The following is a 25,148-nucleotide window of genomic DNA, read 5'->3' as shown; positions in this document are numbered from 1 at the left end:
TTAATATAATATAGTGTCTTAAAATAATAAATTAGCCTTTCTGAGAACATGCAGTCAGATTCATCATTCCTTCCTGCCATGGGGCACCCCACAAATAGAATAGATTTTCTCCTGGAACCATTAACACAGATAGGAATGAAAGAAATTAGCAGGCAAATTTGTATGAGTAGATTTGTCAGAATTTTAATGCCAGCTACAATATATACCAGTCTTAAGATAAACTTGTGGGTTTGACCACAGCACTTTGACTTTGCTGGTTTTGGCAGGACCATGCCGACACAGAGGTCTTGCTCTCCCGGGAGAACGTGGACCAGGAGGCTTTGCTGAACTACGCCAGGGAGGCAGCAGATTTCTCCACTAACCAGCAGCTGCCCTCGCTGGACTTTGCCATCAACCACTACGGGCAGCCCGACGTGGCCATGTTTGACTTCACGTGCATGTACGCCTCCGAGAACGCCGCCCTGGTGCGCGAGCAGAACGGCCACCAGCTCCTCGTGGCGCTGGTCGGGGACAGCCTCCTGGAGGTTCGTGGTCAGCTCTGAATGAACACAAACCTTTGCACCCAGCACTGAGCTACGTGCTGCCTGACAGAGAGGCACTCTAAGGAAAGCTGCTGTTTGTTATAGAAGAAAGTGGGAGGTTGGAAGGAAGGGTGGGAGTGTTGGGAAAACAGAATTTTTAGCATGGTAATGATCGCACTTAAGAAAATGTGTGCAGAGCTTTTCTGAAGTTCTGTCTGTTCCATCTGCTTCTTGTTGACTCTCTACAGAACCTACTGTAGGCCTGCTAGTAGTTAGCATTTTGTAGTTGGTTTAAAAAATGCTGTCTTGAAGAGAAGCTGTTAAGGCACCCCAGGCTATGAATTACTGTTGGAAATAGAGGAACACTGGCTTTGGGAGAGCTTGTGAGCTGTTCACCGTACATCTGGTTTCCTCTAGCCCAGTGGGAGTGCAGCTTCAAGCTAATTACTGAGTTATAATTTCCCAGAAGATTACTGCCTGAATATGTACTTGATATTTCTTTGAGATTTTCACCAAGTGATGCTTTTCCTTTCTCTGCTTTTTTTTCCTTTGGTAACCTCTAATACCAGCCCTTTTGGCCAATGGGAACTGGAATAGCCAGGGGATTTTTGGCTGCAATGGACTCTGCTTGGATGGTACGAAGTTGGTCGCTCGGAGCCAGTCCTTTGGAAGTCCTTGCAGAGAGGTAATGGAGCAAGTGAATACATTTACAGTTCTAATCCAATCCTCCAACATCTCATCATCCATTACAGTTTCTTTTGGTACAAATATAGACAGAATGGGAGATACAGACTCTCATTGTTTTTAGAGAATGCATGAGGGTATAATTCAGTTTAAAAAAAAAAATTTCAAAGGAGTTGATAAACCGAAGTATATGCATGAGTAAGAAATGTTGCTATTTCTGGTCCTAGTTTTAAAAGATTAGATGAGGAATCTTTTTTTTAGGTGCTTAGTGACATTGCATGGACAAAATGAGCCTGACTAGCTGTCACTGGCCCTTCAATGGCAAACCAGATTAAGATGTAGGTGCCTTTAAAGTACCAGATACAAAAGTTCTTGCTGTCTCCTATTATCTTGTGAATACTTTTTATTATTTCCTTGTAAGGAAGCTGTGACCTGCTATCTTTCATGTTGTCCTTGGTCATTTTGTTTCGTGTAAGCCAAACAGCATCTTGTCTCTTTTGAAGTATTGAGTTCTTGATGTGTTAATCACCTTTGCCTGAGTGTGGTTTTGGTGACTCAAGGGGCTCTCCTGGAGATTAGAACTTGGGTAATTAGAAGAGGGAGTGAGTAATAGCAACAGTTTTCAGGTCCTATTTTAAACTTCAGCAACTGCAGCTTCTGACCATCAGGAACCATAGTATAATTTCTAAAATTGCACAATGGCACATTCCATATTTTAAATTCCATTTGTTTGAATTTAAAAAAACAGTGAGGAAAATAATGTTGCTGTTGAAGCCAGACTTCAACTCCTTTCCATTAGCCACTTCAGACAGCACTAAGATCTTCCCTGGGCTTGCACTTCCACATATTGAACAGACTGAGTTCTCTTGGCCTCTCCTTACAGGGCAAATGCTCCAGTCCCCTTGGTGGCCGCTCTTCCTGAGCACCTCCTGTGTCTCAGTGTCTTTATTGTACCAGGCAGCCCCTTCAGTTTCGCTTAGTGTATTGTTCTCTTCCCTCTTTTGGAATTCTGAAGTTATATTAAAGTGCAGATTTTAATATGGTTATGACTGTTAGCTATGCAGTGTCTGAAGTGGTTGGATTTCTGATTTCAATGTTTATCTCTCCAGAGTTTACTTAGCCATAGTAGTAGTGATGCATCTCTTAAAAAAAAAAAAAAAAAAAACAAAAACAGAACAAAACCTCAAACCAGCCAAAACAAACCAAAAACCCCAAACCACCACAAAGCCTAAACAAAACAGATGAACCAAAAAAAAAAACCCCAAACTTTTTTTGGTGTTATTTTCCCAAGGGAAAGCATTTATAGGCTGCTGCCTCAGACCACCCCAGAGAACGTGAGTAAGAACTTCAGCCATTACAGCATTGATCCTGCCACCCGATATCCCAATATCAACGTCAACTTCTTGAGGCCACAGCAGGTAAGTCACAAATGGTGCTCCTGTGTGCTTGCAATCTGCAGTGGCTTTCCTCAGGTGAAGCTGTGCCAGTGTTTTGGGGACAGAGAGTGATGTGTGTGTAGCATGGAAGCAGTGAAAGGCAGTTGCATCAGTCAAGAGTAGGCTTTTGTACTTGAACAAACTCCTTTTTAGGAGTGTTTGATTTTGATAATTTTAACTGTGATAGAATGTTACAGGAAACCTATAAATTTGTGTTCTCTGTGTGTGCATGTGCATTTTCTTTGTAATAATCCAGTCTAGCAGTCTGTCATTGCAATTTGGTATCCACTGAGCAGCAGCAGACCGCTGGACTGTTCAGCACTGATGAGCTGATCCTTGCTGTTGTGAGGTTCTTGGGTAGGAATTTTGCTACCGACATGTACTTATCTTCCTTTTTATATCTTGGGATGTCTCCTTATTGTCTTCTGGTTAATTTCTGTGTGTGTCTGAGGTGCATGGCATGTGTTGATCATCTTAAATGTTTTTGTGTGCCGTTTTAGGTACGCCACTTGTATAATACAGGAGACTTGAAAGACATTCACCTGGAGATAGAGAACTTTGTGAACTCCAGGACACCAAAGCTGACTCGAAATGGTAGGCCTGGCTGCTGTCCTATTCCTTTTGGTATTCTGGAGCTGGATCAGTGCAGGAACAAGAGAGCAGCAGGGCTTTAGAATATTATTTAACCATTCTCTTCATTTAGAAAACATATCCAGTAATTGTTTTGTCAACAGTCTGAGCTTACAATTTTTCAAGCTTCCATTAGCATGGGAATTTATTTTTGTTTACCTAATTTCCCTTGCTTTATAATGCTGTTAATTTTCTAAGCATATTTGTTTATATAGGCAATTCTTTTCACCTCCTTTTTCTCTAACAATGCCCTTGCTTAAAGTGCAGAGGACTGGACTGAGTTCACTCTAACAGTAGACTCAGAACTCTTACAAATCTATCAGAATTATTGCTTGTGCAGTCTTGCATGTTCCTGCTTTCCTTTTCTTTGTCTCATCTCTCAACTAAATGAAACCTCACTTTGCTTGCATTATTCTGAGAGCTAGATGCCTTGTGATAAGCATTTCAGGAGCTGTCTCCTTGTCTCTACCCTGAGGGCTATGTCAGACTTTTCCCTTTGCATGCCTTGTCTTGGATGCCCAGAAAGTGTTTTGGGATTCCCAGAGTGGCTCTTTGCTGCTAAGCCTCCCTTTCACTGCTGAAGAGCTGTGTAGTCTCTGCTCTTTGCCCTGCAGCCATGTCCCTTTAGGCTGCAATCTCATCAGATCTTCTGGTAAGACAAGGTCAGAATAGGTCAGTGCTTTTAAAGGAAAGTTTTCAAGGGAGAAGAAGTTACAGAAGTACATTTGTCTGTTCTTCCACTAGAAATAGTATATCTGGGCTTTAGAGAGCATTGCTACTCTATGTCCTTTTGATCATATTTAACAAGCCTTTGCAATTGTTTTATATTTCCTGAGGCTCTTTTACAATAGCTAGGGTGAAAAGTCTGGCAAGTTACAACTTAGATAATTACTTTTCAGCTAATTAAAAATACTTTCTTGGATTCAAAATAGATATTGATAGTATTTTTAAAAGAAAGTAAGAATCCTGTCTTCCATTACCTATTGTAGAAGGAGCTTGTTTTTTTATATTAAGGTTTTGCTTATTGATTCATGGGGTTTGTGTTGTACTTAGAATTCGAGCTGTTGTTCATTTCAATTTTCAAATGTGCTATTTTTCTTTACAGAGTCTGTAGCTCGCTCTAGTAAATTGCTCAGCTGGTGCCAGAGGCAGACGGATGGGTATGCTGGTGTTAATGTGACAGATCTGACAATGTCGTGGAAAAGTGGCTTAGCTTTGTGTGCCATTATCCACAGATACCGTCCAGACCTAATGTGAGTAACTGGCTGCTTCAAATCACTGGGAAGAGCAGGAAATTAGTGGCATTTGGAACTAATAATATGGAGTTGGAGGCAGTGCACTTGTGATTTATGAAGAAATAGATTGAAATGAATTCAATTAAACTTGCTAGAAACCAACATCCCGTGATTCACTTGCAGAGTGGAAGGTCATGATAGCTTGATGAATTTGAAAATAAATGTGTTGTCATTTTCCTTTCTGGATGATTTGGCAGAATTAAGCTTCAAATTGGCACTGACTGGAAAGCATTATTGACTGACAGATTTTATGTGTGAAGTGAGTAAGGAACAGTTCATAGCTTCAGTGAAATCTCTTGTGAACAAGTCTCTGCACGGTCCTTTATAAATTTCCTGTTTAACAAAACAGCTCTTTCTAAAGATTTTCAGGCTGCTCTTTCTAGAAGTAGTGACCCACAGCCTAAATAAAAAGGTTGTTACTGTTTGCACACAGCCTTGGTTGGGTGAATGGCAGAGGTGTCCTCTTCAGTGATACATTGGGTAAAACAGTGCCCAGATTATATAATGGGGAGACACTGGCTGCTAAAAGAGATGATAGCAAAGACTCTGGTACTTTAATCTGAAATGTCTCCAACTTCCCAAAGGGACATCAGAAAAAGTAAATTTTAGAGCTGTACTTGAAGACATAATCCACTGTAAAACATACTGAAAAAATGTGGAGTTATTCCAATCCATATGCACTGAATTACTTCTGTATTGGTGTACTTGAGTGAACCTGAGCTACACTCTTTAATAGCTTTAAAGCTTGTGGAGAGTTCAAACAGCTTTTAAAATGGTTCATTTAACTCTCTACAAGCTATAGTTTTTTATATAGTTATACAAGTTTTGGAAAAAGCAGGATAAAAATATGGATCAGTCAAGAGAAAAGGGGACAAAAAGTCAAGATTTAATTTAGTTCCAAATACACAGAAGATTTTATGTAGGGAACAACGTACAGTCTTCCAGTAAAGGAGGAAGTGGTGATGTATTTCAGAGGATAATGCTTTTTAAGAAGAAAAGTCTAGGTTTTTAGGAAGAAGCAAATTTTAAATAAAGATATTTGAGCCAAAGTTCACTGTAGTTAAGTAGCATCAACTTCGCCATGTTGGTGGCAAATAAAATTAAGATTTCAAGTGGGGGAAAAAAAAAAGATGGATGTCTGAGTTCTTGCAGAAGACTGGTTTCTACTTGATTTAGTGCAAGGCCTCTTTTTGCCCTTTGCAGAGACTTTGATTCCTTGGATGAGCACGATGTGGAGAAGAACAACCAACTGGCCTTTGACATCGCTGAGAAAGAGTTTGGGATCTCTCCCATTATGACTGGAAAGGAAATGGCATCTGTTGGAGAGCCAGATAAGCTGTCCATGGTGATGTACCTCACACAGTTCTATGAGATGTTCAAAGACACCATCCCCTCTAGTGGTAAGCAGTTTGGGGCACTTCTGTGGGATTTGCAGACTGCTCCAGGGTCAGTGTGTGTGCTTCAGTTACCTTCATGCTGCTTCTGCATGAGCACATTGAGTAGTTACTCACTTTACATTACACAGTGCTGACTTGTTACTGGTGCTGATAAAAACCATGTTAGCAGCAGCAGGAGCAAAATAAGGAGTTAATATACAATAATGTCCTCAAAAGTTCACTTCAGCACTACTAGATAAATTTTCTGCTTTCTTACTATTGTTTGTCTTAGCTAATGTGCCTTGCTACTAGTTGTTGAACAGGTAATTTCAAACCACCACCTGAGTTTTATACATATTTACTGTCTGTGAATGGTAAGACTAACTTCAGGCCACTGAGGAACAAAACATCTTTGATCAGAACTGAAAGATGTAATTACCTAACCCAAATCAATATGGCCAGCCTTTAAATATTGATATTGTTACAGCTCTTTATTACTGATCATCTTAATTCACATGTATCTCTCTGCTGAGGGGGAAAAATTTGGTTTAATAGCCTTTAAAAAATATAGTATGTATCATGTATTTCTAAAATTCTGGACTCTTTTTAATAATACTGATGCTCTTGTTCCTTAAATCATGCTCTTTAAATATAAAAGTAAATAGAGTAAACACAGTACCTGTTATAGGTGGTTATAAACCCTGAAAGAACTGCTTTGGGCAAAATGAAAAAGCAGAATAGCTGAGAAAGGTATTAATTCTAGACATCAGTCATTTTGTACAGAGAATTTAAGAAAGAGACTGCAACATTAAAAAGAATCAGTCCTTCAATTGTGTATTTAATAACAGCACCACAGAAAAAAACTTCATGGCATTCCCCTGTTCTGCCTGTTGTCACTAACAGATAGCCTGGAGCTGAATGCAGAGGAAAAGGCTGCCCTGATTGCCAGTACCAAGTCTCCCATCTCCTTCCTCAGCAAACTGGGACAAAGCATCTCTCGGAAGCGCACTCCCAAGGTAACCAGGCACAGCCCTGGGAGCACTTGGACAGCAGGCTGCTGCCAAGCATGGTGCTAAAAATGCAGGTGTTGGTGTTTGTTAGTTTGTAAGAGACCATGTTTTCACCAGCTCTTGGTGAAAAATTACATCTGCAAAATTACATCTGTAGTATGTTTTGTAGTATGTACTCCCAGTGGTGTATTTCAGTCTTAAAAGCTTAGCCTTGTGGTAATATTTGGGCATATATTTTCTCTTGGAAGTTAGCTAGTTGCTCAGTTTTTGATGATTTGAAAGTGTTGAAGAATTGTCCAGTTGAAGGTTATAATCCCCTAAGGAGTATCTAGGAAAAAACTCTTTTCTTAAATGGAGAATGAGCGCAGGGAATTAAATAAGCTTTGCAACTAAACTGATTAAGGGCACTGATGACACTTATCTCAGCCCAGAGAGGTATGAGAGTTATATTTGTTTTCTTTCCTCTTCTCCCTCTGTTTTCAGGACAAAAAAGAAAAGGAACTGGATGGTGCAGGAAAGAGGAGAAAAACCAGCCAATCTGAGGATGTAAGTATTACCATGAGATGTGTCAGGGAGCAAAATAAATGGTAGGTGCCTTTTTCCCCACTTCAGTTCTTTCATTGTTTTAGTATCCAGGCAGGGATTATGTAGGATTTTTTAGATAAAATTTAATTCTTCTTCAGAGGTTACACTTTCATGGTATCTTTAGTGCAAATATTTTGCTAATGTTTATGAAAGAATACTACATAACAAATGAAATGTTGCAGTTCCCTGATGTTCTGTTTTTATTGCAAATTACTATGGTTTGATGAGGGCATCAACACTCCAAACTTCCCAGTGGAGTTGTGTGGTATTGTCAGAAGCTCAATGCATATTTAAACTTTACCTTTGGTTTGTGCAAAAAGAATACATTTCCAGTATGCCCATAAGGCAGTCTTTCAAATTGAATGTTTGTAGCCAAATGGGTACAGGTGAATTAAAATTCCTGCTTTGGGTTTGTTGTTTGAAGATGAGCCTTTGGTTTATGTCAAGGGCTTCACAGAGGTGTTTCCACTGAGGTCTTTTTGGTAGGTATTAAATAAGATTGACAAGATCAGTAAAGTTTAACAGAACATTTGATGACTTGCCAAAGGAAATTAAAATCTGAGCTTTCAAGTGAGGCTAAGAGATTTGTTATCTGTAGTGTAAGAGAATTTTCACAGCAAAGGGGTGGAAAGGAAAAGGTGATCTGGTTGTATCTTGTTAAATTTTGATGTCACTGGTTGTTAGGAGGACCTCCCACGAAGCTACAGAGAAGAAAGGCCCACACTGGTGAGTGCCCTGACAGAGAGGAGAATTGATGCTGCCATTGGGAATCAGAACAAAGTCAAGTCCATGGCAACCCAGCTGCTGGCCAAGTTTGAAGAGAATGCACCGGTGCCATCCTCAAATTTACGGAGACAGGTAGGAGATGGATAATAAACCTCTTGGTTTTGGAATTGTAGAGGAAAACCATGGATGATAGCATGCCTTCCTCAAGACTGGATGCTAGTGTTGCTTTCCTACTTCAAAGGCTCTCCTAAAGAACAGTGAAGTTTACCCAAAGCTTAAATTTTACAAGTACAGGGTGAAGAAGACCAGCAATTGAGTTTCTTTTGTAACTACCATTGCTCTTCAAAAGCTTTCCAGGAATGTTCTGCTTATGCTGTTTAAGAACAACCATTTGATTTCTGATTTGAACATTTTCATATCAGGTTACATCTGTTTGTTCTTGTGAACTGTGATTAAACTTTGTACATGTGTGTATGTGCAGCACATAAATGCCTGGGAGTTTCTTGGCAATCAGGGTGTTTGTGTCATTCCAAATGAGGCTTGTTTGTTCTCCAGGATAGTATCTGAGCTGCTGCAACTGCAGGCTAGCTGTCTTTGAAGTTAGATTGAGTCATTTCAAGCTGCTGCTGGCAGTGCAGTGTCAGCAGGATGAGGCTCAGTGTGGTTTAAGTGCCAGAGTCCTTGCTCTGCTGCATGAGTCCATCCCTACAGCTTGTGCCAAGCTCTGTGCTGCCATGGCCACATCGTGAGTGGGACCTGACCTGGCTGCTTGAAAGTCAGCTCAGGTTTGTCTCTGTCACCCTACATATCAGCATTTGTAATGTAACATAATCAGAATGGCCATGTCTATCCACACAAAATGTTTCTTCAGCTGCTACACATTGGCTGGCATACTTGGCCAATGATTTGAAGAAACAATGAAATGAAAGGAAAGGTCCAAAAATATGTGAAATTTCCCATTTTTGGATGGTTTTTTCCTTTTTATATTTTACTTGCTAAATGAATTCCCCCCTCCCTTATTTTTTTTTTCTTAAATGTTTGTCTGTCTTATTCTGTATTCCATTCCTATGGCTTTCTTTGAGTTTCCTTCACTATTTTATCTTTCCTCCTTGGTCCCACCTTCCCTACAACCTGCATGCAGCCACCTGTCCTGCCTTACCAAGAGCGTGTCCACAGCCAGCCATCCAGCAGACGAGAGCAGGGCCGGCTTGCCCCCATACCCCAGTGGAAACAGGTAAAGAAACTCATTCTCACTACAATGCACCTCCTCACCCAACACCACCTACCCCTGGTGTGTTTTTAAGCCAGTCCTTTTCCAGCACCTTGTCTGACTCTGTTATTTTAAATAATTTCCAGTGAATAAAGTTAACGTCTCCCTTTGGTGATGATGTATGGTTTAATGTTTCAAAAATATTAAATCAAATTTTCCCTGCCTTCTTATGCTAGTTTCAACTTACCAAGACTTTCATGGATGTTGCAGCAGAAATTTTTTGCTATAGAATTTCTAGATTCTTCTGTTAGAAATAGAGGAAACATGTAAGCAATTATGGAAACTCATGAGGTAAAGATATCTTATCTATGATATTAAATATTTTCCTTGATATAAATAGTAAAATTGGTTATCAGTTTTGCTATTCCTATTGAAATGTTAGTTGTTCTGTAGTTGCAGAAGACTTTCCAGTGGTTTCCCTTTCTTTAATGCAGCTTTCCTTGCTTCTCATACATGTTGCTTTGCAGACTCCTGTGTTACTGTGAATTCAGTACATTTTAGGTTTTTTCCTCAGAATAGGAACCAACAGCAGAACAATCAGCAGGTATCAAATTTTATTTTCTCTCCACCGTTTTGGGCCATTGTCATTGCTGCTGGTTTTCTTTCAGCCATGTGCTTTCCAAAACTAAAGCTTCTGTAATCTTTTCAGGCATTTTGTGATACTTACCTCACTGGCTTCATCTATGAAGCCTCATCTATGAACCACCTCAATGGTTTCCCTGTGCAAATGGCCTCCTCATGTTTCTGAGAGTGCCCAGAGGTATTTTGATGACAGGCATAATTTGGAGAAACATCTACTTCTCTCTGGCTGTAGTTTAATCAGAGCGTACTTTGGAGTCAAGAGGAAGAAGATGACACTGCTTTGGAAATTCACTGTTCTTGATGAATATGGATTCATGGTGATCTTTGTGTCTGAGGCATTCAGCACAATTAATGCTGCATGTCATGACTGGTACTCTGATCTAGAAGATTTCTCTTCAAGGAAGAAGACCTAAGTCCAGGGAAATTATTGTCAGGATGCTTTGGTTTCCTGACTCAGTGTTTGTTCTTCTACCTTTTGTCTCATCAAAATCTTCTTTATAGGCTAATGAACATTTTGAGATGGACTCACATAATTCATGATTAAGGCAAATTTTATTTCTCAAGAATACTTATTAAGGCAGAAAAAAAAAAAAAACCCTGAGGCAAAAAAGCTGTACAATATAAAGTGAGTTGATGAGCACTGCTTATATTACCTCCTAGAAAGAGGAAAATTGGATTGCACTGGCTGTCTCTCTCAGTTTTAGCACTTGGAAAATGCCACATTCCTGCACCCTTGAGATCTCTATTTGAATTTGTTCCTGAAAGTTTATGAAGGCTTTATAGTTAAGCATTTATAGTGAAACACAAAAGTTCTTATTGTTATTCTTTTGTCATTGACAGAAAAAAAAAGGACAAATGTTTATTTCCTGTTTTTATTGAGGATTTTTCTCCTCACCAGGGAGCAGGTTTTGGGTTGTTTTTTTTTTCTTGTTTATACCTGCACTACACAACTCAAAAGAAATTTTACAAAAGGAAGAAAAAATCCTTCTGCTCTTCCTTGATGTTGTTAGCATCTCTGTGTCAGAAGCAGTGTAGGGCACATCTTTGAAAAATCTTTCTGCAACAGTTTTTTTTTTAGAGGATTTAATTTTTTTTTCAACATTGGCAGTGATTGCCTTGTGTGGATGATTTCCCTCAATATTACACGTGGAGATGATCTTTCCTTGATTGGTTCTACTGCATCAACAGAAGATGATTGATTCCTGGGTTCAGATGTCTTCAAGGATTTGCAGTGCTCTTGTAATGAAGTGTAAAACTGGGTCTCAAGGATGCAAAATCTGCAGGATACAGAAGGATCAAAACCCCACTGATAGGTTTCCTGTTCCAAAGGTTCCTTACTGTGTGCCTGGGGAAGGGAAGAATATGGGTTACCTTTATTCAAAAGCCATGGATGCACAGAGCCATTTATTCTTGACTGAACAGAGATCAGATGAGACCACTGAGCCAAGCAGCCAGCTTTGCCAAGCCTGGACAGAAAACCCCTCCTGCAGGAAGTTGTTGCTGGCTGCTGAGATTTCTGATTCTGGTTGCTTTGGCAGGCAGAACTGATAGGTGTGAGACTGCAGCTTTTGATGGTGCTGGACTGGCCTTCTGTGGTGACATTGGTCACTCTGGCTTTATAGCTCCTCCCTCGGTGACAAACTGCCAACAGAGGAGTGCTGCTGAATACCAGGACCTTTCACTGAATCACAGAATGACCAGGTTGGAAGAGACCTTCAAGATCATAAAGTCCAACTCATGCCCTAACACCTCAACTAGACCCTGGCCCCCAGTGCCACATCCAGACTTCGTTAAACACACCCAGGGATGGGGACTCCACCACCTCCCTGGGCAGGCCATTCCAGAGCTTTATCACTGCACATGCTGTAGAGGATTACTGTTGCTTCTGACAAGCTCTTTAGGTTTGCTATAAAGAGCTTTCATGAAGCTTTTGGAAAGGTTTCTCTTCTGGCACAGGTGTTGAAGTTCAGGAGCAGAAACATCTGCTACTGACTGAACATATCACAGACCTTCTAGGGGAGAGTGCTTTGAAGAGGAGCAAAGCAGCTCCTAAGGGGACAAAGGGGAGGTGTTGGATGTTACTAAAAGGAAGCACAGGTTGCCTAATGTTCTTACTAGCTGGCAAAATGAAGTTGAGATCCTCTCTTTGGGAGAAGGGCAGTTATATGATTGACAGGTTTGGTTCCTCCAGTCTTTTGGAAACTGCATGGAAGAGGAAAGTATAGTGCAAAAGCATAAGAGTGGTTGCAAGGAAGAGAATTTTAAAGGAGTGGTCTGGGTTGGACCCACAGTTCTGATGAGAAATTGGCATCTGCATTGGGGTATTGCCTGTTGGTGTCTGTCAGGTGGAGATCCTTAGCTGTACTTGCTTACCAGTTTAAATCTAGAATCTTGCTTTACCCTTGAATTAAGATATTAGGTGAGCAGTTTCCTTGACCTTGGAAGGCAGGATACCTCTACCTCACCTATACAATACACAGAGGTATCTTGCTAAGAGAGAATTCCTAAAAATCCTGGCAGAACCTGTTCTGAAGCAGTTTTTACCTTCATCACAAGACCTTTAATGCTGTCTCTCTTGGAAAGGCAATACCTTCCAAAGAGCAAAGGGGTTAAAAAAACCAGCAAACTGTTCCTCACAGCATTCTGTGTGACCTACATCCCTTATGAATTGGATTATAAAGTTGAATTTGAGTTACAATTGGAGTTGTTGACCTGTGTTTTGTGTTCTTATGAGCACCACAGCAGCATCTAATGATGCACAAAGATATTGAGGAGTGAATGTGCACAGTGGAAATGTAATTTTTTTTATATGATGGTAATATCACCTAAAAAGGCTGGAATGTGTTTCATGGTGTGATGGTTAATCTCCTCAAATGAATCCCTGCTTGTATAAAACATCTTCCATCATGTGCTCTATGCTTTCTGAGCCATTTTGGCTGCTTTTGGGAAAGAGCATCTCATCCAGGATGATGAAGCCATTGAAAGCCATATGGTCTATATCCAGAAAACGATCTGACTGGGCATGGTGTGAGAGACAAGCCTTTTAAACTGAATTTTACCCTGGATTTCCAGGCCTTCATCTTGTAGCCTTCAGCAGTCTTCTATTGTTCCATAGGTCTCTTGTCAGCAACAGCTCTTGTGTGTCATATGTGACCTTAAATCATGTTTGATGTGTACAAAGATATTTGTAAGATGGAGATCCCTTGTCTTTTGGGGCACATCTTTTCTGCCTCTGGACATCTGCTGCTTTTTTTTTTTTTGAGACCATTCCCTAAAGTGTGACAAAGGACAGTAGTGCAAACTTTGCAGTCATTTTGCTGGAACTGTTTTTTGAAGATAAATGATGACTGAGATGACCACAGGCAGCAAGAGCTGAAACCTCAACAGGAGAGAACTTAAAACACCATTATCTGCAAATACTCTTTTTTACCTTTAATTTTTTATTTCAATATGTTGATTATTTTCTACTTTCCTATAGTCATCCTTTTCTTTGTGTGCTCAGAAATACATTCTGCTGGAGGGCTGATGGAACACGTACTTCATGCATTCATCCAGTATTATATTCTGAGATTTGCCTTGGAAAAATAAGCAAGTTTGTGAAAATTTTGACATTTGAAATGCAAACTTGGCCATGGACAGATGAAAATCCATGAGCAGCTCTGTGGTTGAGATCATTGCCATGCTTTCAGTTAGAAATTAGTGACTTCATAGCTAAGCCTTTTGAAACAACATATAAATGTTCCTCATCCACTGCAGTGCAAAGTCATATGCTTCAGTTTAAGCTGCTTTTGGCATCTGTTTGGGATAGAGGAGTGTATTATTTATCTAACTGTTTTGTTAAAAAGGAGGAGAGCACCCAAACAGAGGTTAGTGCCAGCTCATCTGCAAGGGCAGTGATAAACATCTGTAATGTCTCTATACCACATGCAGTTTTTTAGAGACTTATCCCACACTGGCTTTGGGTACAGAGCATTTTTTTTTTTCCCAGTGCAACCATTTCCAGATATGCACTGGTGAGAACTCAACAGGAAAAGAAAAATCAGGCTGAAGGCTCATTAATAAACAAGAAATGGTGGAGGAAATCTCTACATAACAAGAGTACAGCACTAGAAGGGCATGTTTTCTGGTGTGCTAAACTGAGGACATGTATGTGCACTGTGTAGTATGCAGACTATTAAATACAGCTCCATTTTATCTATAAACCAGCTGGATTTCTGCTCTAATAGAATGTAGTACATTTTAGCTTGCCTGAGATGGTGTAATGTCTGTAAGTTAGAGAGGAAGGATCTGGAGCTGGGAGCAGAACACAGACTTGAATTTTATTAGTAATGAGCTGCAAGCAAGAATAATTAGGCCAACAGGATGGATATTTTTAAGCACTGTAAGGCTCAGCAATAAGTAATTTTTCATGAAGCAAAGAGAGCAGTCCAGTTGTGCTATGGGGAATTCCAAGTTTTGCCTTTAACTGATTGTAAGACCTTGACTCAAAAGCTGTTGTTTTAATTGCTGATTGATGTAAGTCTGTGTTCACTGACTGTCAAACGTGATTGGGTGGCTCTGCGTGAAAACTTGGGTCTCAGCTTCAGACACACTGTGGCTTTAGCTAATTTGAGAGAGGTGTGAGCTTAGGATCATGGGCTCAGTTCATGCATTCTGGCCTGTCTCACCAAACCACTGCTAATGTTACCTCTTTTTTTCCATCATTATGATTTTTTTGTTTTGTTTTGTTTTAAAAAAAGATGAGGCATAAGGAACGTTCTCGGACCTGCCCCAAAAAAGTGATCATGCTCTCTTCTTCCACTCCATCCTCCTCTCCATCGTATCCCAGGCAGCAGGTGATTCCCTCTGCATGCTCTGTCCCTTTCTCTTCACTGCTGCTTGTACAAGTGACTAGCTCAGTTACCAAACAGCTTATTTACAAATACACTTCCAGTTTTCTTTCTTTCAGGTGCTGATGGGGGTTTCTCAGCCTCTTAGGTTAGGAAGATAAGGCAGCATTAACTCACTGAAAGCATGAAGATTCTCCACTGGAGACTGAGATTTTGCTGTAGGCAGATTCTTTATTACAGTACCCTTTGTCAGTTTTGAGATGCAGCAAAGTAGAAATTAAATGTTTGGAGTAATGCAGGGAAAGAAAATTAAACTTTGTTCCATCTCCACTCTCTGATTAAATAGGTGTGACTGAAAATTTATTCTTGTATCCATGGAACTTTTTTAGGATTGCTTATCTGAAATGGTTTTTGAGTGTTGTAGTGGCTTTCACATGTCCACTGTGGTCCTTCTGTTTCTCCCACACCAGGCTCTTGTCTCAGTCTTTGAAGCTGGAGCAGTGAGAGCTGTACTAAATGTGCATTCAGATGTTTGTGCACGTGAATTTGTTGTTCCAGTTACATATTACCTGAAATCCTTCTAATATTTCTGTCTTCTTGTATATTGGCATTGTGCTTGAGTTGTGTCCTCTAATTTACTTGTTTAATTTTCCTACTTTCAAATCCATTTCTTCATCAATCCTGAGCTAGAGGTCCTGAAAAGGCAGTTGCAGTCCCATAGAGCTGTCATGACATCACATAAGGATTGTACAAATTAATTTCCCCAGAGGTGAAGCTGAGCTGTCTTTGCTGAGCTCTTGAGCCTATAAATTGTAAAGGAGCATTACCTTTTAGCAGAGTAGACAAGTTTTATTGTTTGGAAGAAAGTTTGACTTGCCTTATTGCTGATTTCTCAAATTTTAATTACATGTTGTAGTTTATCTGGTCTAATTATTGTCAGCCTCCAGGACACACATTCTTTGCTGCCTCTGTGGTGTCTGCATCTGCAAGATAGATCAGCTCAGCCTACTGATTCCATTTGAAACTGTCCTAACAGAAAAGAGGGTTTGTTTTTCTGCTGTGAACAGCAACCTTTTCAAGGATACAGGAGAGGACATCTAGGTAGAATGGGTGAGGAAAGCCCTTTTCATGAGCAAAACCTGCATTTACACTGCAGTGTAATGTTATCAGCTGATGTGATAGCTAGCTGCCTGCCTCTAAATCCTTTGAAAATTTTGTTGGATACCAAACATTTTATGAAAGAAGAAAGGTTTTCCCCAACCTTACAGATGGAGAAACTAAGGCAGTTAGATGCTGAATTTTACCTTCCAATCTATAGTGTGGGATTCATTTTCCATGTAGAAGAATTTGTTTTTACTCACAGGATCTTGTAGCTCTATATTTTCCTTCTGTCACCTCTCCAAGTGTTTGTTTGTCCTGTGTCTTTTTGGTTGCCTAGTTCAGTCATAAAAGCCAGCTCCTGCCAAGTGTATTTTGACCATTTTCTATGTTGTGTTTTATGGAAGTCTTCCTTCTTTTAACTCAGGAATTTTTATCTGTCCTACAGAACTGATGTTAGACTCAGTCAGAGTAATCTGCTTTTGGAGGCATTCTTTTTCCTTACAAATGATTTTTTTTTTTCCTAAAATTGTCTTGGCCCAGGCCTCATAGCAAGTCAGATGGATCTGTATCCATGTTACACTGATGTCTTTTAAAACCTTTAATTCTGCTCTTCTACTGCATTTATTCTGCCACTTCTTTTAAACTCTCCATCTCCTTCCTCTGAACTAACATCACAGTTTGAGTTATACTGAGTGCCTTACCATCTTTATTGCACTAATTCGATTACATTGTTGTACTATGTTGTTGTTTATAGACCTAATATGAATATATACTTTTTAAAAAAATTCTCTACAGGAGCCAACTTGTTATTGCCAGGTTTAGAATATTCTTAATAAACTTCTTGTTGTGGCTTCTTTTCTGCCTGCATCATAAGAAAAATCATATAAAATGGGTTCTGATTAGGAAGTTGGTCTGTGATTGTTTTTAAGCTCATCATTTGTTGCCTGCAGAGATTCAGGGAACCTGGTGCTGGCTATCCCGGGGAGCTGAGGCCCAGACAGGAAAGGGTAAAAAAGCATGAACAAATGGCATGGGTGCTGATGGCACAGAGCTGTGGTGGATGTGTGCAATACAGAGGTCAAATACAGGGGGTGGTGAAGCACACTTATCCTAATGCTGCTGTTAACACGCTGGAGCTGCTGAGAGTCAGCCAGGAGCAATCCCTCCTGTGTGACACCCACATAAATGCGCAACAAGCCTTCATCAGCAGTTTGCTATATGCTTTTATTTTGCCTTAGGTCGAACACTTGAGCTCTTCTCATTCTTCTTTGTCTCTTACACCTCTTTAGGGAAGTATGCTGTGGCTGTAGCAGAACAAGAAGAGTTATGTGTTGTGCTAATTGATGCGAACATGGTTGCATTGTGTTCACTGCTTGCTTTCTGGATGGTTAAACAACTGGCATTCCATCTTGCCTCCTACAGGCCAAAGTAAAAGGAAAAATGATGAGGCATTTAGCATAGAGACTTTGAAGCCTTCTTAACAATGAAATATTCAACAGTCTGTCTGAATGGCTCAGTATTATACAGAAGCATGGGAAAATAAAAGATAGGCACTCAAAAGGGCCAGTTGATTTGAATTCATATTGACAAATTAATTGACATTCCAGTACAGGCTTTGAATGAATTAAGTCATAAATGGGAGCCAGCAATAAAACTGTTGCAACTTTCAGAATGTCTTCTAACAAAAGCCTCTTGTGGGCTGAATGTTTTCTGACAGGCAGTAGAAAATGAATACACGTGTCTGCAATGACACAGAAGCCCACAGCTTCATAACAGGCCCCAGTTTTAGTGAAAATGATCTAGTAGGAAGGAGTAGGTGGAACAGAAAGCAGCTTGGAAGTAGAGAGTATTATTAATGCATCTGAATGGGAAAAGTGTTTCCTGTAAACTGGGTGTGAACCCAATTTTCTGTTCTGCATTGGAGGACAATTAGTAATACAGAGCAGCACCCTGACTGATCGAGCATCAGATTTCTTGATGCATGTGTTTGTAGTTCCTGTCCATTTACTTTTGTATTCCGCAAACAAATTAGCTAGAGGCTATGTGGTACTGCAGTGATAGTCCTGACTTATACAGCAGGCCACCTGCCAGGTCTTTTTTCATGTCACTAAGTGCACCACACAACACTTTAGGAACATTGATATGAAAGACCAGAATAGCAGAGGTGTCAAATATTGTGCCTGGGGTGTATTGACATGGTAGTGCAATAAGAACAAGTAGGACTGTGAAGTTGCATAAGTAAAACTGGCAGCTTCTGTGAGTGTTTGATATTGCTGTTCTTTGCTTTATTTAGACAGGCTCATTAAACATGCTCTCTTTGGCATGTGGAGTGTTTTCTTTGCATATACCACCATCATTAAGAAATTAATTCATTCTTTATGAGAACTGAAATACATTACCCTAAATTGTGTTTCTGTTCACAAATCTAAGAAACAAATAGGTACAGGTTGAGATATTTAAAGGAAATCCTTGAGAATGCAGAACTATGGAGAAATAAACTGACAAATAAGGCCCTTTGTGCATGATAAAGCCACATTTTAAAATTATTTTTTGATGGTAATGCCAGAGAGAAAGGCTATGTGCTTGTTTGATTTTGGCTGCAGCAGTCCTAGGAAGAGTTGTGAATAACAATTAATGTAACCATTTTTTTCTTGCCCCCCTGAGGGTCGAAATGTAGCACTTCATTAGAAAAATACACACTGGGGGGGAAAAAAACCCCAGTTTTCACATGACAGCTTCTGTTACTGTTCTGCATGTGAATGTCATACCTTTTGGCTGGCATTTTGGTGTCCCTTCCTTTTTGTGCTGGTTTGTTTACATCCTGCCTCCTTCCTCGTCTCGCAGAGATCTCCTCGTTTATTTTCTCATGACCAAGTGCCCATGAGTGTTGAGCAAAGGGCAGTTCAGCTGGCTGCTCTCCTGGAGTCCAGACGTGCACTGAGGCATCAGGTGACTACAGCCCTGCCTATCTGGAGTCCTGGAGCACTGGGGGATTCTGGGTACAGGTGAAATTTTGGGGCAGAGAGAGGAAAAATTCGCCAAATATGATTCCCACTGCTCTACAGTGATGTGGTTAAAACAACCATCAAGACTATTTTGGTCTTTATTTGTAGTGTGTTTATTTGACTTGCCTTTTCTTAGCTGTCTCCTTGTTTGGTGAGTGACCCTTTCTGTTCCTCAACACAGGATATAAACCATGAAGTAAAAAGCAGCCACTAAACTTCAGAATAAATGCTGAAAACCAGCTGGGCTCTGGATCAAGTTGTCTCACAGTGGTCATTTAGCAGCCAGTTCCTCTCAAATTTTACTTGCTTCTGGAAGCAAGAATATTCACATTCTCCAAGCTTAATCCCTGGCTCTGTAGTACAACTTGTGTGTCCATCCTTCCTGTGCAGTTGTTTCCAATGGCAGAGCTGGCAGTTTGTGCAGATTGTCTTTGATTGCAGTGTACACTTTTGTTTCGTTTTTGTGCCTAATTTTCTCCCCAGTCTGTTGTCTTTGGGCTATGGGAGCATGCCAGTTTGAACTGTGGTTTCTTTGGTTGCTCTCTGTTTTCAGTTATCTTCAGCAGTGCTTGGCAAACTGCAGAGTGCTTTTTTGGAAAGCACCACCTACTGAAGTGATTTTTTTCATAACTTAACTATTGTGAGTTAACCATCCCAAATCAAGCTGTCTTCTTGAGCTGGAGCATAAACAGTCCCAGAACTTTTGCTGGTGGGCATAACTTTTGCAAGGCCTACTAAAAACTTTCTAACATGTAGGTCACTTCATATTGCTGGGGTTTTTGGGATGCCATCTTTTTCTGATGGCTAAAATCACGGGAGCTGTTCTCCAAGAAGGAACAGCAAACCTTTGGCTACATTTGAAATTTTAGCTATGAAGGCCTGAATAAGAAGACTACTTTAAACATAATGGCACACTCTTTAATGGGTCCCATGGCTTAATATCTCAAGCAAGGCCCACAATGCTCATGTGCATTTCCTTATTCAGTTAAAATGATAACACAGAAATTAAGATCTAGACCAAAATACTTTGCTCCTACCTTTTGTAGTGCTCTCTGGCAATTTTGAAGCTCCTTCTGAGCATGAAGATGCAAAGATAGAAATTATTTTTGAAATTGTCTAATTTCTATATTGTGCAGAATTGAAAAGGAGGAGAGACTGAGAACACAAAGTAGAGGAAAGCAAAAAGTGGGTAGGGCAGAGAGGAAAAAGGAAACAGATGTTGGAACACTGCAAGCTATGATGGATTATGATGTGGGATTTAAAGGAAGAAAACAAGAAAAATAGAGAAGGCTTAGCAAAGTAAGGACATTTTCAGAGAAGAAACTTGATTAAATGTTGATGTACAGAAAGTTTTTATATGAACAATTATATTTCCATAAATTGGAGAAATTGTGAAAGCCAAGCTCTTTTGCTTTTTGCTCAGTAAATTTAATATTGAGGTTAGCCTATTCCAAGTGGCTAGAAGTAGCTATTTTCATGGGTCATGCAGTTACATGACATTTAGTTTTCTTTTTTGTAACTAAAACCATAATTTATTTTTCAAAGAAAGCCAGTTATTTGTAATGTGCATATTTTTTTCTTTCCAGATTATAATTTTTAGGAATGCACAGTTTCCTCCAGTGCTGTTTGTCTGATACTGCCAACTTTTTTCCTACTTATATGAAGTATTTATTGGAGGATGGGCATAATCATCTGTAGAGATAATGACAAGGACATATTAGAAGACCAAATTTTGGGTTCTTCTGTGAGGAACCAGTTTCATAAGGATGCAGGTTCTCAATCTGTGATTTCTTCTTTGCCATTTGATTATCAAGATCAGCAGATTATTTTATATTGATACATTCTTTATTCTGTTCAGTGTTTCTAATCTGTTTACAGTGAATTTTAGTTTGGAAATTTGCTCTTAATTACTGGAAATACATACAAGCTAACTTCTTTCTCTTCTGTCTCCCAGGAGAGCATATTTTTGCTTTATATAGTTAAAATGGAGAAGAGGTCTCACATGGCCTGAAAGATGATCTTAGTGCCTTGGGCCAGTAATAGAGAACAATGGGAGATACAGAAGGAGCAGAGGAAATTGATTTGGGGTCTTTGCCAGTGGCTTAGTTGGTTGAATAAGAGGAGGTTGGACATCTGTGGAAGTACGTAACTGCTTCCAAATGGTCCTAAATAATGTAAAACCTAATAAAGAGCAAATTTAGAATAACTACTCTGCCTCACTAGGGAGAAAGTAAAGGTACCCTGGGTATTTTTCTTGAAGTTTTCCTGTAAGAGTCCTTAAAAAATTGTTTTTGATGATAGCTAGAAAAGCCTGGGCTGGTTTTTTTTTATTATTATTTTCTTTTCTCTCTTAGAAGAGCACCTGTATGATTGTGTTGATGTTTATTTTATGTTTTAGCCCGAGACGGAGCCGTCTCGCCGATTCTTTGTTGACCAGTGGGAGCTCTCCCTTAGCCTCCGCTCTTCCAACCGCCCTTCCTCACCCTCCTCCGACTCCCTCCGCCAGGTAGCCCTCACCTGAGCACTCCAGGTGCACTCAGCTGCCTTTGCTTGCCAAGGACACTCACAGGACACAGCCAGGCTGGCACTGCTTCACCTGCAGAGCCTCTGTGCTTATCTGTGCACAAAGGAGAAGCAGCACAAAGCAGCCTGTGCCTGGCACAGCTCGGGTGTTGCCAGCCATAAAGCAGTTTGAAACTAAATGTTTTTAACATTTGGCGTTTGTGAGAAGTTTGTGGTGCATCTCTCACTCAAACCAGGGGGTTTGAGCACTAATGGCTTTGCAGTGAAGCTTTCTGGTTTTGCTTGCTGCTTTTGTTGAAGTTTTGGGCTAAACACATAATGTGTTTGTGCATATGGTTAATAATGGACAGTGTGAAATAAAAAGTGCTTTGGCTTTTTGAAAGATCACTGAGAATTTGAACTAGTTACAGTTATTCTATGTAAACAGCAGGAACTTGGTTTGACCTGAGCTGGAGCAGGTTCTTTGCCTCTTTTTGAAAATGTTGCAGAATGTTGTGTGTCTGGAAGACCATGGAAAGAAAGATAGATAAAATGCTTCACTTAATACCCATAATTAGGCCAGATGTGATATGTAGGCAAAAAGCAAAAAAAAATCAGAAACACACAACCCCAAATTAAAAATTCAGTAAGTAAATTTCTCACACCAAATAGTTCAGGGTACTGTGAGTTAATATTAACATATTCATTTCTTTAGCAGACAACTTCTTACGTGCTGGTAGAATATTAAAGATCCTGAAGGATCTGCTGTTGAAAGTTTCAAATGAAAGCTTGATCATGGGAAACCTGGTTCAGCTAAAAGGAAGGTTTTTCCCTGCCAATGCTTGATCTCTCTTTTCTAAGAAAACTCAAAAAGCCTCAAAAGCTCTGATCCTTCAGAGGAAACTGAAAACTCTTGGCCAAATTATTATGATTGCCAGTAAAAAAACCAATGATGAAGAAAATTTTAGAAGTGAGCACCATTTTAAATGTAATTTTTGACAAGATATATGTCATTGAAAAGCAACTCTGCACATATGTATGTGGAACTTGGAAACACATGGAATCTGGGAGACTCAAAGACAAATAATTTGTTATTTCTTGCATATAGAAAGTGTTCTACCTCTTGGAATGGAATCAGTAGACAGGTATAAATTCTTTCTGGGTGGAAGTAAACCCTCCCCTCATTACTGCAGTGACAAAGAGCTTAAGGAATTAGGATTGTAGTGACAGCAGCAGTTATCTCTGGCTGAACACTCTATTTTCATAATCTTTTTCCCCAAAGTAGTACCCATTCTGTGCTGAATTTCAGTTTCTCTGATGCTTCCTGCTGTTCTCATCTGAACTTGTAAAGGTTTTAAACATTGCCAAAAGGCTAATAACCGCTCATATTAAATTAGTTATTAGTTGAGGGAAATAACTATTGAGCTTCAAGCAAGTTTTGCTATAAGTAAAGGGGGTTGTAAGATACAACTTTCCTTTTGTTATCCTTGGCACTTCCCACTTGCTAGAAGCTGAGTGTCTCTCTGATCCTGTATTAGCTGAGAATCCAGCTAGAAACATTCCTAATGCTGCTTAGTGTGGAAAAGGGAAGTTGCTTGGCGTGCTCTTTGCTGCTCCGAGTCAAATCTGTGGCGTTTGCAGTGGGATTGAGCTAACATGGTTGTAACCACCTCATTTTCTTAACCATACAATTATTGCCAGTGGTTGTATTTCCTGTGAAAAACACTTTCTCCACTCCTGCAGTGATTGAATTTGGCTTGCAGACACGCATTTGGTACTGTCTAAGGTAACAGCCAACTTGCCTAGACTGCTGAAAGTACTGGAGGGTTTTTAGATATCCAGAGTTACGGAGTCAGTGTGTGCCCATGATGGAGAAAAGCCAAGTCATAAAGCCATGTTCAGGGTTGAACAAAGACATGTTCCAGATGTATGCAGGTATGGCTTCAACGCATTGGATGAAGGCTCTTCCATCTTTTTCCATCTAAACCTCTGTGTATTTTTAGCACTGGAAGAATTAATACTTTTGATTCACTGTGAGTTCTTTAGTTAAGGACTTCTCCCTGCTCTGTGAATGCTCTGTAAATTAATTCTTTCCAGGTGCAAAGTATACAAATATACTGTTGTAAATCAGCATGTTGCATTAGACTTGGTAACATGCCTTCTAAAAGATCTTTGTTTCTGATGTCAATTTTACCTGGAACCTAAAATGTAATCTATATTTAGCCTCATCTTTTAGAAGTGTCTATACTCAAGTTTTCAGGGACAAAATACCCCACAGACGACAAGATGTGCTCCCTTCATCATCATAGTGTTTCTGGAACACTTAAAAAATGCAAAATACAAGCCTTCCTGTCTGTTCCTGCAGGTGATCCTGTACTGTACTGGTGATTTCTGATGACACTGGCTTTGCTATTACTACTTGTCACTTTATTTGTCCACTGTCTTGGCATGATTTGACCTCTTTGCACCTTTTCACCACCTAACCTCTCATCGTTCTAGTTATTTTTTTTTAATTTGACTCTGTTTTTCTTGTCTCACATCACTCTTCTTTTATTCAACCCATCTGGTAGAAGTACATTAAGATGTACACAGGCGGAGTGAGCTCATTGGCTGAGCAGATAGCCAATCAGCTTCAAAGGAAAGAGCAACCCAAAACCCTTCTAGACAAGAAGGAACTGGTAAGACAATGTGCCAGAGATGACGTGTGTTTGTGCTTAGATGTTGTGTAGATCTCCAGTTTTGTGAGTGTCTACCAGTTTTGTGAGCTTTGTTACACCACTGATGCAATCTGTCGTAGCTTTGTGAGAGATTTGTTTCCCTTTCTCCATCCACCCTCACTCCTCGTTTGCTTTGTCTAATATTTTAATCTGATGCCAGCATCCAAAGATTGGGCATAATGAATTGAGAAAACTGCTCATAACACTTGTGCCCTGCTGATTTCTGGAGGAGACACTGGTTTTGGTAATGTAGGTCTTAGAATTGCTGTTTGAGGGTGTTCTAATGGTTTTGCCTTTCTTCAAATGCCTCCTTAAATCACTGATTTCATGGTCATCATTAATAATACTGGTGTCCACTCATCTACCCAGAACTTGTTTTACTCTTGATATATGTAGGCATGGCAGCTTAGGAGCCTTTTTCCTGGACAACAAGGTTAGTTTTTGGTGTCCTGGTAAAAACCAACGTGATTTGTGTCCGAGGACTGCAGCAGCATCCAGGTGCTCCCGTATCCACATAAACGTAGAGAAAACATGACCTGGGTGTGTGATCTCAGCAAGGCTGGACACGCACAAATTCAGCCATCCCTGTTTGTGTCCAGGGCTCACTGAAGAAGGAGTTCCCCCAGAACCTGGGAGGCAGCGACGTGTGCTACTTCTGCCGCAAGCGGGTCTACGTGATGGAGAGGCTCAGTGCCGAGGGCAAGTTCTTCCACCGCAGCTGCTTCAAGTGCGAGTACTGCGCCACCACCCTGCGCCTGTCCTCCTACGCCTACGACATCGAGGATGGTAAGGGAACAGCCCTTTGCTCACCTGGCTCCTCCTGGCCTGGGAGCTCTTGTGTCACTTAAAAACTGTTTGGTGAGTTAGGGAAGAGTGTGA

The 25,148-nt window shown here is 40.2% G+C and overlaps 1 protein-coding gene across 13 annotated transcripts in view; it reads left to right on the top strand.

Annotated features, from left to right (window-relative positions):
- MICAL3 (microtubule associated monooxygenase, calponin and LIM domain containing 3) overlaps window positions 1-25,148 on the top strand; it is a 174,031-nt gene that overhangs the window by 77,247 nt on the left and 71,636 nt on the right. For 10 of the 13 annotated variants that reach the window (XM_050970182.1, XM_050970183.1, XM_050970193.1 and 7 more), the window contains exons 8-23: window positions 267-524; window positions 1,091-1,206; window positions 2,497-2,623; window positions 3,142-3,235; window positions 4,377-4,524; window positions 5,770-5,966; window positions 6,846-6,958; window positions 7,436-7,498; window positions 8,222-8,395; window positions 9,405-9,497; window positions 14,855-14,950; window positions 16,996-17,052; window positions 18,890-18,994; window positions 21,449-21,556; window positions 24,123-24,230; window positions 24,869-25,055. In XM_050970182.1, the coding sequence (XP_050826139.1) occupies window positions 267-524; window positions 1,091-1,206; window positions 2,497-2,623; window positions 3,142-3,235; window positions 4,377-4,524; window positions 5,770-5,966; window positions 6,846-6,958; window positions 7,436-7,498; window positions 8,222-8,395; window positions 9,405-9,497; window positions 14,855-14,950; window positions 16,996-17,052; window positions 18,890-18,994; window positions 21,449-21,556; window positions 24,123-24,230; window positions 24,869-25,055 (2,044 nt within the window). The remainder of the gene's footprint in view (window positions 1-266; window positions 525-1,090; window positions 1,207-2,496; window positions 2,624-3,141; window positions 3,236-4,376; window positions 4,525-5,769; window positions 5,967-6,845; window positions 6,959-7,435; window positions 7,499-8,221; window positions 8,396-9,404; window positions 9,498-14,854; window positions 14,951-16,995; window positions 17,053-18,889; window positions 18,995-21,448; window positions 21,557-24,122; window positions 24,231-24,868; window positions 25,056-25,148) is intronic. The other 3 variants (XM_050970188.1, XM_050970191.1, XM_050970192.1) reach the window with 3 other exon arrangements.

Source organism: Serinus canaria, chromosome 1A, assembly GCF_022539315.1.
Source record: "Serinus canaria isolate serCan28SL12 chromosome 1A, serCan2020, whole genome shotgun sequence".
Lineage (NCBI taxonomy): Eukaryota > Metazoa > Chordata > Aves > Passeriformes > Fringillidae > Serinus > Serinus canaria.
This window is presented reverse-complemented; position numbering and strand designations above follow the sequence as displayed.